We start from the raw sequence: 12,129 nt of genomic DNA on the forward strand, positions 1-12,129 counted from the left end.
AGCATGTCCAGTTTCAAGATAAAGAACCAGCATGGTGAGGTGTGCCATTAACTCTTTACATGGGAACAATGATATAAAAGAGCAACTTCTAGGCAAAGCACTGCCCCTTTGGGTCCTCTTTTTGGTGATGCAGTTCCTCTTTTTTGAGCATGCGGAAAAGGCCGCCCTGTCCAGACATATTGAACTACAATTCCCAGAATGCCCCAGCAGGCATAACAAATGTGGGCACATCTAGGGGGCACTCCTCTTGAGGACACAACCTGGCCTCTCCCTCACTGACCAAGCTCATCCCAAGTCTATGTGTCTATATACAAAGAATACCCCTGCATGAAGAATTCCCATGGGTCATTACAGGATGCCTTGCTATAATAAGCAACTCACAGCATCTCTCATAGCTGGGTACTTTGCTAGTAAAGACATTTTTCAAAACGAGAAACAACCACGCCAAGTCTTTCACACCGTTTACAGCGGACCACAAACGAGGTGGTCTTGAGGGCTCCACTAGAATCTCCAGCCATCGCCGTCCTACTGCTCCACCTTGGAAACTGACCTTAGGAGGGGTTTGCCTTCTTTATCAAACCAGTAAGTACTTATCTCTTCCTCAGAGTTACCTGCCTTCAGAGCCATCCTGAGCTTAGCCCAGAACAGCTTCTGAGCCTCAGGCTCTGGGGGCCATGTGATATATGTCTTCTTCAGCATCACCTTCCGCATCTGGTGGTAGGCAGAAAGCTCTCGCTCTGGGATAGTCTCAATGAAAACTGGAATAAGGACATCTTTCAACTCGTCAAAGAGACGGTAGCTGGCCAGCTGGATCTCCATGGAGCACCACTCACTTTGCAGATAGCTCCTGCTGATGATGCAGATGGTATGTCGACTGTTATGAATGCTATTAATGATGTTGTCTATGATGTACTTCCCTGGCTGAAAGTCCCTGTGGTGGAGGCAGAGCCGAAAGATGGGTCCCTCTCCTTTCTCCAGGCTGGGCACCAGCTGCTCCAGCACCCAACTCTCGTCCCTCGAGTTATAGGAGACAAAGGCATCAAACTGATAATCCTCATCCTCGCCTCGCCTCCAGTGACTGTTAACCCAAGCACGCAGGATGTAGAGATGGTATTTCAGCTGCCAATAGGTACGGTGGTAGAGGACAGGTAGCAGCATGTGGAGGAGCAAAACAGGGAAGGTGATGGAGAACAGGTACAGCCCTATATCTTGGAAACAGACGTGGGTATCGAAACTGTACACATAACTGGAGTGCTGCCCAGAGTTGCAGGTATAGTTGTACAGGTAAACCACCTGCACCTGGCTGTTGTTCAGCCACTTCTGGAACCAAATGTTGTCACAGGTGCAACTCAGTGGACACTTGCGTAGGTCAAGGTATCTCAGTGCAGGCAGCTTTTCTATCACACTGCTATTGAATGTCTGGAGTTCGTTCTTTCCTAGTTGCAAATTGCGTAGTTTAGTGAGATTTCCAAAGACCTCTAGAGTCAAGGTATGGAGGCCAGCATTCTCCAAGTTGAGACTTTTCAAGTTTCTCAGATTCTTGAATATACCTGGCGGGAGGTTTCCCATGCCATTACTGCTATCAACCAAGCTCAGGTATTCCAGCTGTCCTAGGTCATCAAACACATCTGGTGCAATGGAGAGAATCTTGTTTTCAGACAGGTAGAGGTTACGTAAAGAAGTCAGGCCCTTGAAGAACTTGGGTGGAATGATCTTCAGACCATAGGGTTGCTGAGCTTGGAGCTTGAGATCATAGACCAGGTGCAGGTTCATGAAAGGGGTTGGGTTGTGTTGTGTCATGCTGATGTAGTGTATCTTGTTGCTCATTAAGTCCAACACTTTGAGAGTTTTCTCCACCGGTTGGAAGAAGCTGTTGGTAATGTATTCAATACGATTGCGGTCCAGGTAGAGTTTGGAGAGATTCTTTAGTCCTTCAAATGACACGCTGGTCAACCTGCGGATATTGTTCCCCCCCAGGTCTAAGATACAGAGGTTCCCAAGGTTCCTGAAGATGCCATGAAAGAGGACAGAAACATGGTTGTTCCGGAGATTGAGTGTCTGGAGACTGCTCAGATCCTCAAAGCTCCCCTCATAGAGATCAGTTAGTAGGTTGTTATCCAGACGCAACTCTATGAGTTGCTTTAAGCCCTTCAAGGCTTGTCTATGCAAGAAAGCAATGTTGTTGATGTTGAGGTGGAGAATCTTCAGATTAGGGGCAAACTGGAAAGCGAAACTACTGACGTAGATGATGCGATTGAAACGGAAAGATATGGTCCTCAACTCTTTTAAGAAAGAGCCTTTAGAGCACGACCTTAGTCTGTTCAATAGGTTGTGCTCCACAACCAATGTTCTCAGCTTATTTTGTACTGTCGCATTCAGCATCTCCCTTACACACCCTACTGATCTGAGGCGATTCTTTGAAAGATCCAGCAGCAAGATAGGCGGGCATGTCAAGAAAGTGTTTCTGCTTAGGTTCCTGAGGTTGTTGCTTTGCAGAAATAGATTCATAGGAAGGTTGGATTTGCTAAGATGCAGGCACAATCTGGTCAACTGTGCGAATTTATTCAAATGCAGCCCAGAATAATCCAGGCTGTGAGACTGCAGACCAGAAATATTCAAGAGCTGGAAAACATCTATGTTGTTACCCAGCAGCTTCAGACGACTGAGGTTCCGGAAGCTGACTCTTGCAAAGGAAGAGACATTTGAGATCTTGTTAAAAGAAAGATCCAGCTGTTGTATGTTCCACAGGAACTCTGGCCCTTTGGTTTCTACCTGGTACAGGGAATTGTTGCACAGCAGGAGGGTGGACAGGGAGAGGGGAAGCTGCGCCTCAGACTCGAGGGAGGTGAAATTGTTATTGCAAAGATTCAGCCGCCGCAGCTCTGTCAAATTCTGAATGCTCTGAGCGATTCTTTGGAAGCTCCTCAAGTCGTTGAACTGGAGCTCTAGGTTCCCAAGATGCTGCAATGGGCTGAATGTGTCCTGATGTATTGTGCGCAAGTGGTTGTTGTGCAAAAGAAGGTTGCTGAGGTTGGCCAGACCCTGGAACACAGCTCCAGACAGAACTTCGAGTCCATTGCAAGAGAGGTCGAGGGTCTCCAGGGCTGTCAGATTCTCAAAGGCCCCATCTTCAATCATCCACATTTTGTTATAACTGAGCTTCAGGACGCTCAGATTTGGGAGGTGGTAGAAGCTCCTGTAAGGCAAGAAGCGAATGGAATTATGGGACACGTTGAGTATGCCGGCGTAGCTGGGAAGGTCGTCCACAGCACTGGAGATACTCTTCAGGAAGCGCTGCATGCACTTGAAGTACTGTGGATTCCACATGGATTGGATGCAGTTTCTGAAACCATAGCCAGCCGCTTCTGGTGCATTAATCAGAACAAAAGCCAGGAGAAGATGCGGGAGACCTCTGTAACTCATCGCTGTGTGGGATCCTCAGCACCAAAGGCCTCTGTGGCATCCCCAAGGGGAAAACCTACAACCGAAGAAAATAAACGGCGTGAGCCTTTCGAATGCAATGCGGAACCATTTGGGAGCCATTGCGTTAACGTTAGCGACATCTTCAAAGTTTACATATACCATACACTAATCACACCCTTTGAAGGGCATCCATGAAGGAACTAGGAAAGAGAATCACATGCAAGGATGTTTCACCGGAGAGCAAGGCCAAGATCCTCCATACTATTGTATTTCTGATCACTGTGTATGGGTGTAAAAGCCGGACAGTGAAGAGAGCTGACAGGAAGAAAATTGATGAGTTTGAAACATGGTGCTGGAGGACAGCTTTGTGAATGCTCTGGAGTGACAGAAAGACGAACGAGTGGTCCGTTCATCAAATCAAGCCAGAACTTGCCCTGGAAGCAAAAATGATGAACCGAGGCTGCCATAGTCTGGGCACATCATGAGAAGACAGGACTCCCTGGAGAAGAGAGTAGTACTAAGGGGAGTCAGAGGCAGCAGCCGGAGGATCAGCCCCATAAAGGAGTCCCCTGAATGTACAGGAGTTGAGCAGTCATTCTTGGGGCCAGGATAAGTCAGAGATGACTTTATGGCATGTATCAACAGCAGTTCACACACTCCGTAAATTCTGTACCAAGGCAATTTAGTGGGCTTTAATCTTTAATCAAAGAGCTCTTTCAGTGCAATATTAAGCAAGCCGACTCCCAAGTAAATCCCACTGTGGTCTGTGGGATTTATGCACAGGTAAGTGCATATAGGATTACAGACTGAAGGTTTGGGACAGATAAAAGGAAGGATTTCTTCCCACAATGTGTAGTTAAGTGGTGGAATTCACTGCCAGGGGAAGTGGTGATGGCCATCAGTTTGGATGCCTTGAAGAGGAGATTGGGCAGAGTCATGAGGAAGGAGGCGATATCAGTGGCTACTAGCCTTGCTGGCCAGGTGCTGCCTCCTTCACCAGAGGTGGCCTGCCTGCCTGGGCCAGTTGCTGAGGAGCTTGGGCAGGGGGAGGCCTCGCACCCATCCTGCTGGACGGATCTGGAGGACAGCTGATTTGCCACCATGTGTATGGAGTGCTCAACTGGACGGCCCTTTGGTCTGATCCAGCAGGGTTTTTCTTACGTTCTCATGAATGGGATCTAGTGACGGGCATCAACCGTGTCTGGAGCCGGCTGAAGCTAAGGCAGCCGCACTTCTGCGGCCCTGCTGCCGGATCAGCAGCTCTGTCATCTGGCTGTGCTGACCAAGTACATTCGCCTTGGCTTTTGCTTTCCCTGCATAACTGTAAATACAACCAATCTTCCAAAGATGACGTAAGCCTCCCGTGCCCTGTTACCTAAAGGAACTTCTAACCCTTAAAGTGCTACCCCTGGATTTTTCACTGCTCTGGAATGTATTAAGAACAACCTGCCTCTTTCCCCTGACCCACCTTGAATCTTCCATCTCCAAAGCCAGTGAGAAAAAGACAGTTCAGACATGTTCAAGAAAAACTGCAAAGCATGTGATGACAAAGGGCGTGAGAAGAAAAGAAATGCTGGCCGTGTACTTCATAACCAGGGCGATTCACTCAACCATCCGAAAGGGCCCCCTGTTAAACCAGAAAGTCCAGAGGCTAAAATTACTTAGCCAAGCCACTGAGAACAGCGGGAAGATGCGCGACACACAGATGCATAGATCGCCACTGTCAGCAGCCAGAACTGCGACAACGGTCGAATGCAGAGTGCAAAGTAAATGTGGCACAGAAGAACTTGAGATAAAATGGAGAAATTCAATCATGCAACCAGAGACTGAAAAATGTTTGAGCTTTACGAAGAAAAGATGACCGGAAGTGGCCTTCCATTTAGTAAGACCCAGTGTTGGCAATAATGGCACTGCACCATTTCAGGCAGGTTTTTCCAGCCCTGGAAACTTGGGGGCTTTTGCTTGCAAAGCAGGGACTCAGCCAAGGTATTTGGGGCTTCTTCGCCTTTTTTAAAAGAAGCAAGGAAGGAGGTTCATGACTGAGTGCATAAAATTATGCTTCACTTCTACCTGATCTCTCCTTTTCTCTTTTTACAACCTCTCCACTTTATATTTCCTTCTTACATACCTAGGCTTCTGCTAAAGTCTTTCAGTCCTGTTCTATTGTTGGCCAAACTAAAATGCTGTAAAACTGAGCGCATTTTTAAACACACACACATCAGCGTCTTGCAAGTTGACTGGCTGGCTGCAGCCTGAACCAGTTCCCGACAAGGTGCTGTCCTCATTATTTAAAATATGCACAAGGATCGATGATGCACTCACTCTAAAATTAAAAAAAGGAAAGGAAAGTACATCGCTCCTGCTCTGATGCTACCGGTTTATGAGAACAGCTCTCCTTTTCTTTCACTTCCTCTCTAGGCACATATAAGCCCCCTCTGAGGTGGGGATTTCTGTTTTTTGAAAAGCTTCTGCTTTCTCAGATTAGCAGCTCCTATGGCTCCATTTTCTGCTTAGGAGTACCACTGGCCTGTGCTGCCCAGGACTTCTCCTGGCAGATGGTGGCAGAGACAAACTGTTCCATCACTATCGTTTTGGCTGGGACGAGTATACTGGGGCACCAGAATCTTCCTTGGCTGGGGTCCTTGGAGCCCTAGTCCCAGATCTTTTCCCTAGACCCTAAAGTGCCCATTGGTGCAATGGAAGATTTCCCCCCTTAGCTTAAATGCCACTTCAGCAATCATCATGGGGTCTTGCAGCTGCAGTGGGGTGAGTTAACCCTTTCCCCCAAATGCTGCAATTCTCCACCTAACTCCACCTCTGCACAATAATGAAATTGGGTGGGTGGGTGGGTGGGCGGGCAGGTACTTCATTAAAGATGTCATGTTATTCTTTTAAAAATACATTATTGTTTTCGGCAATCGCATTTATTTCCAAGTAAATATCTTCAGCACGGGGAAAGCAGAAACAAACTTTGTCGTATCCTTGTCGTCATGATGGTGCTCTAACTTAAGTGAGTAAAAAAGCAAGATTGCACATGCTAAGAGTATTTCTCTTTTTCAAGGCCTGCAAGCACTTCTGTTCAGGTTTGCTTGCACATGGCAGGAATGTAGAAGCAGTTGCACGGAACATGGAACAGCAACTGGGTGAGAATGGCCGCTTCGAAAAGGAAGTAGATGAGCATAACACACTAAAGGGGGCCCGTTAAGCCCAGCGTCCACAGTGACGTAGCCGCACCGTGGCTCCCATCCGCGGGGGCCTCCAGTCCTCGCGCCTGCCCCATTCCTTACTAATTTGGGATTGAAAAGTGAGCACTGATTGGACGGGTCATCAAAGAAGAGGCTGCTGGACCTCCCAGAGCAGGACAAAGATATGTGACTGACGGGGTTAGACGAGGTCTCCAGCCATCCCCTGCCGTGAAAGATCGAGTCACTAGTCCATCTAGCAGCCACCCCCAAAGTCCCCAGGGGAGCCCTTTCCCAGCTTGTGTGTTGTGTGTGCTTTGGGTTTATGTGCTGTCGGTTCTCCCTCTGTGTGTGTGTAAGAAAAGGTGCTTCCAAAGAGATAGCTGGTTTTTGCTTGCTACCAAGCAAAATGTGCCGTACCTTTCCTTCCTTCACGGATTTTCTGTTGAAAGAAAAAAGCTGGAAATGGGTAAACAGAGGAGGGACGCGAATGCAAGTCAGACCTCTGGATCCCCGTAGAGTTCAGTCAATGCAGCAGTAAAAACCTCATTTGGCAGCAGCCAGAGTTCAGTCCCTGTGAGTTTGCTCGCACCCATCACTGGCAGGCAGCTCCTTCACGGTTAGTAGCTCTGCTCTAGGAATTGATCTGGGGGCCTTCTCCATGCAAACTACCTGCCCTCCCATTGAGCTTTGGTAAATAAAAGCGTCAAAAGGGGGGTTCTGAAATGGGAGAAGGGGCTGGGGCTGGAGTGTGATTCTTCCCCATCGCCCTCCCGCTCTCCTTCTCCCCCTCCTCTCAAACTGTCCTGGGGCAAAATATGGCATGGAAATCCCAGACTGTATCATACACCATTTTAAATGGCACATCTTCTTAATGTCTTACCTATGGGGTATAATGAGATTGCATTTGCTGAGCATGATGGGCTTGCGCCTGGCATAGGCAAGTAGGGAAGGCATTGTCTCTTTGCTAAGGTGGCCTGCTTTACAAAGCACAGTCCTCTCTTTGAAGATCTCCGATGGGCTGGGCTGGCCTGTCCAGGTCTGGTGTGCAGTCAAAAAGCTGCAAAGAAGGCAGAGGCGTGGGCATTGCCCATCGGTGTTTATCCCCAGGAGCTCAGCTTGAGAAACTTCCTCATTAAGGTGGGATGTATTGTATTTCCACTGAAATTATACTTATTGTTTCTAAATTTGCATGCATACATTTGCATGTATCCATTTTTACGTGCAAATTTGCATGCATGCAGTGGTATGAACACCGGTGTCCTTTTTGTGCTGCATGAATGGGCTGCGTCGTTTTTTGCCATGCTTCCTGGCAAGCAGTGTGACCACTGGTGATGCATGGAAGCAGCCTGGGTGAACTGAAGCAGGGGCACTTTCCCAGTGATAACGAAGCCGTTTTCACCTATGCAGAACCCATACGCTAAATTCCACCCACAAGGTTACCTTGATACAACAAAAGTGAGTCTGACCTTAGAGAGCCATCGAAGAACAAGGCAATTCTCTCAAAAGAAAGAAAAGCCGTTCAAGAGGAATGCTCAGCCCTTTCCCTCCCATTAGTTTCCCCCTCCAAATCTTTGCCTGCCACACTTTCCTCTGACAAGGTTCATCATGGAGAAGCCCCACGAGAGGGGAAGGAACCTGAGGGGAGCAGCGATTGGGAACAGTGGCGCTTTGGATGGGAAGCGTCTCCTTGCACCTTCTCCACTCCCAATTCTAGTCTGCTTTGGCAGTTGATAAAAAAGGGTGGAGATCATGAGACTCAAATAAGCATTCTTGTATACAACTTGCCGTTGGCCTCTAGACACTCTCTGGCTTTTTTTGGCTGCCACCAGACAGTTTCAAGCGTGTGCGTGTTCAAGTAGCAATTTCCTGATTCTATTTCTTTATGGCAGGTGGGGCAGGTAAACATTAAAATCAGTGAGCTGCACTTCTAGACACACTTTCCTGAGAGTGAGTGAATGGGCCCCTCAGTTGATATACTGTAAATGAGGGGAAAGAAATCCCAGCTGCTGCCTTTCCTTGCCACATGTGATGACTAATTGTATTACATGACTTGGTATCCAGCAAAAAAGTCGCTTCGGCAACTCACCAAGCCTCAGAATTTGTCTGAAGCTGACCTCCTTCCCTCAGCTCTAATTTGGTTACATCAGTCTTCCTTTTCCATTCATATGTTACATAACCTCCGAGAGTTTCATTATACAGCCACGCTGGTAGATCCTGGAATTTGTTATCGATAACTGTGAAACCATTCTGAAAGACGCCACCAAACTGCACATAGGTAATGCCACCAAACTTCTCTGGTCATATTTATTATCAGTGGAGCCACTGCCCAAATTAAGAGGCAGAATAGCCAACATTGCTTTTTTTTTTTTTTTTTTTGGCTGCCTCTTCTTCCTTGAAGTGCTGACATGAACTGGCACAAACGCATCTCCCCCTGCCATGGCAAAGCTTCGCTGCTGATATTTGCTGATTAGCTTGCTTTCCAAGGCAAAGGAGCAGGTCAGGCTGGCAGCCGAAACCTGGACTGTCCTCATTATACCTTCTTTCCCACAGCCTTCCAGCATCCTCCCAGAACCCTTCTCTTGCCCCCTTTCATGGTTCCATTACTTCTCCAATTTTGCATTTGGGATCTAATTTAGATGAGACGTGAGCACCAGCAATCCCATGCTCTTGCCGAGCGGCATTTATACCTTACTGCCAATGTGGTGATAAGATGTTTTGCAGTATTTATTCTGCTCACAAGTTCATGGCATTCTAAGGATTCCCAGCAGCAGAATTGTTCTCTTTGACGTGCAGTCAGCAAAAGCAATGTTTGGGCGTTAAGAGCATCCAACCAGGCACTACCAACATTGGGTCCAGGATCCCAGGCAGGACCGTCTTCAGGCGTGGGCCTGAGGGGTACTTGCCCGTGGGCCCCGTACTAATCTGTGTATGTTAACCCTTGGAAAATCGGAAAACTTCCAAAATTAACAGTAGCTGTCGTTGTCGTAGGGGCTTTGCTGTTAAGACGGCCCTGATCCCAAGATGCCTATGCAGCCAAATTGCAAGGGGCGCCTACCTGTTTCTTCCTCCACTTTGCGTCTTCACATTCCTCTCGGCACTGGTACCATAAGGGCAGATTTCACTCAGTAGATGCTCTGGTCTCTTCTCATCTTGTGTGGAGAGCTGAAAGAATGAAAGAAAAGCGACTGCGTGGGGCTTTTTTTTCCTATTTAAGGAAGAAGTGAACTGAAGTTTCCGTTTTCAGTTTTGTTGTTTCTTATTCGATGAAAAATTCTGTTCTTCTTTCCAAGCACTGGTGAGAGACAGCTGCCAAACCAAAAAACCAACAACACAAAAAAACGTACTGGTGGGTGTTCAGTGGCCAGGGTAAAGCAGAGCCTGTCACAGGCCATTTCTGCAGCTCTCCAAAAAGCCTTCCACAATGTATCAAATGGTTTGTACGCAGTGCTGATGGGTGCAGTCTGTTTGTTTACTTCCATAGGACCCACTAGCTGAAGCTGTCACAGCAATAATCAAAGTACAAAAAAGATACAATAGAAATGCAAATACAGTAAAACACAGTATAAACTTCCAATATACAAATGTTAAATTGCTTTAAAATTCGAATATACAAAAACATAAAAGTTTAGCATCTAAAACACTTTCATTAAAACTAATTAAAAGAGCTAACGTAACTCATAATAGGCCATTATATGACTGGGAATAAAGGGCAGTTTTGACCTGCTGCCAAAAAGATGGTAATGTTGGTGCTGGTATACAAAACCCTAAACAACATGGATACCTGAAAAAGCACCTTCTCCCTTACCAACCTCACCACTCACGGAGGTTATCAATATGTTTTTCATACATCTTTTTTATTCTTCTACCTCAGTTATCTTTTTGTTACTCATCACTTGGTAATCTGTCTCGATACTGGAGTGCCATGTGCTATCCATCAATAAATGCATCAATAAACGAATTTCCCCGGACCTTTTATGGCGAGGTTGTTGAGCCTCTTGGATGCACAGGCTTGATGTGCGCCCTTCATTTCTGACCTTTGCCCATGATGGGCAAACCATAAATGACCTTTGTGCAGAACTAAAGCAGTCTTTAATTCAGATTAATCAACACAGAGAGTACTCGCCAAGAAATGAGGTTTACACTGCATTGGCTGAACCTACCACAGGTTAATTTTGGAAGCAAAAATTACCCTGTCCTTGTTGTTATTATTACTGGGATTTTAAAGATCACACTGCAAGTGTTGATTAGCTTTGGCTGTGTTGGCTGTTCACAGTGCATCGATGCGATCAGCTGTCACTCACACGTCATGGAAGCCACCAGGGTCCTTTGCTTGAGGTCATGTGCCATCCAGGTCTTTTAAAATGCACACTGAGGCCAAGGTAAATTACAGCTTGTCATGCCGTGTGAACTCAGCCAGCATGGGTTGTTGGCCTGGTTAACAAGCCACCCACAACCCTAACACAACCTATGTGTGCTGCAACACTGACTTGGCAGCAAACGCTCTTCAGGAAGCTCCTTTCTTAGTCTGGGTTACCTGGAGAGGCTGTGGCTGAGCTACCAGCCCTTCTCCAAGCTGCAGCTCCTAGAGATTGTTGGACTCCGACTCCTGTCAGTCTCAGTCGGCAAGGGCAGCAGCCCCGGTGGTGGGTGGAGGAGGTGACGGGAGCTGAAGTGCAATAACATCTCCGTGGCTGCAGATTCCCAGCCTCTGCTCTAGAGGGTGGCAAAATATTGGCATCTGGAAAAGGGACGTGCTGGGGTGGACGGGGATTTCTTGGAGGGATGCCCCAGGGACGTGGCAGAGCACCATAAGCAACAGTCACAGGTCCCTGCCCCGAGAGGCATACGCAGGTCACAACCGAGCCAAGGGAGGACCGGGAGGGAGCGCTGAACGCAGCTCGCCTGCATCCCAGTGATTCGTGACGCAGACTTCGTCGTTTGAACGCTTGTGCTTTCCCCCCCCACGCCCCCCCGCCAATCCAGGCGAAGTGGAGCGCGCAGGAAGCGGCCCCTCCGCCCCCCTCCAAATAGCGGGCTGGGCTCTCGATCCGTCCGCACGCAGCTCCTCCACCTCTCGCGGCGGGCGACACGTACCCGATGCCCCGGATTTCGGCGTGCAAGGAGCAGAGGGCTCTGGCGGGGAGGGGGCGCGCGGGACCGTGTCTCTTGAAGCGGGAGCGCGCAGGGAGCTGAGCCCGGCTGCCGGAGCCGGCCGGGGGCTGCGATGGAGCCGCGCTCCCTGCCTCTGCGGCGGCTGCCCGGGGCGCTCGGGCTCCTGGCCGCCCTCCCGCCGCTGCTGCCGCTGCTGCTGCTGCTGCTGCCGCCCGCGCCCGGCTGGGGCAAGTACGTGAGAGGGAACATCAGCACCAAGGAGGTAAGCGGGCGCCCGGCCGGGCCGGCGGGCGGCGGGGCTACGCCGCCTCGGGTGCTGCGGAGCCCCGCGGGGCGCCGCAGGACGCGGGGCTCCGCGGCGCCCCCCCCCCCCAACGCGCCCCCCCCCCCCATCACCCCCACCACGACC

General features: G+C 48.8%; 2 protein-coding genes across 2 annotated transcripts in view; one reads left to right on the forward strand and one right to left on the reverse strand.

Annotated features, from left to right (window-relative positions):
* Window positions 1-458: 458 nt before the first annotated feature.
* Window positions 459-9,783, reverse strand: LOC123025880 (toll-like receptor 13). The gene is made up of 2 exons (XM_044435001.1): window positions 9,664-9,783; window positions 459-3,478 (listed from the first exon to the last, which is right to left on the reverse strand). The coding sequence occupies exon 2, from the start codon at window positions 3,421-3,423 to the stop codon at window positions 526-528; it is 2,898 nt and encodes a 965-aa protein (XP_044290936.1). The 5' UTR covers window positions 3,424-3,478; window positions 9,664-9,783; the 3' UTR covers window positions 459-525.
* Window positions 9,784-11,832: 2,049 nt separating this feature from the next.
* TMEM145 (transmembrane protein 145) overlaps window positions 11,833-12,129 on the forward strand; it is a 21,188-nt gene continuing 20,891 nt past the window's right edge. Inside the window, exon 1 of the mRNA XM_044435299.1 lies at window positions 11,833-11,982. Coding sequence (XP_044291234.1) covers window positions 11,833-11,982 — 150 coding nt within the window. The remainder of the gene's footprint in view (window positions 11,983-12,129) is intronic.

Source organism: Varanus komodoensis, unplaced genomic scaffold (assembly GCF_004798865.1).
Source record: "Varanus komodoensis strain SLA01 unplaced genomic scaffold, ASM479886v1 scaffold29_1, whole genome shotgun sequence".
NCBI classification, from domain to species: domain Eukaryota; kingdom Metazoa; phylum Chordata; class Lepidosauria; order Squamata; family Varanidae; genus Varanus; species Varanus komodoensis.

Bases quoted from the DNA above. Each gene is read 5' to 3' on its own strand.
- LOC123025880 (XM_044435001.1), bottom strand. From the start codon at position 3,423: ATGAGTTACAGAGGTCTCCCGCATCTTCTCCTGGCTTTTGTTCTGATT.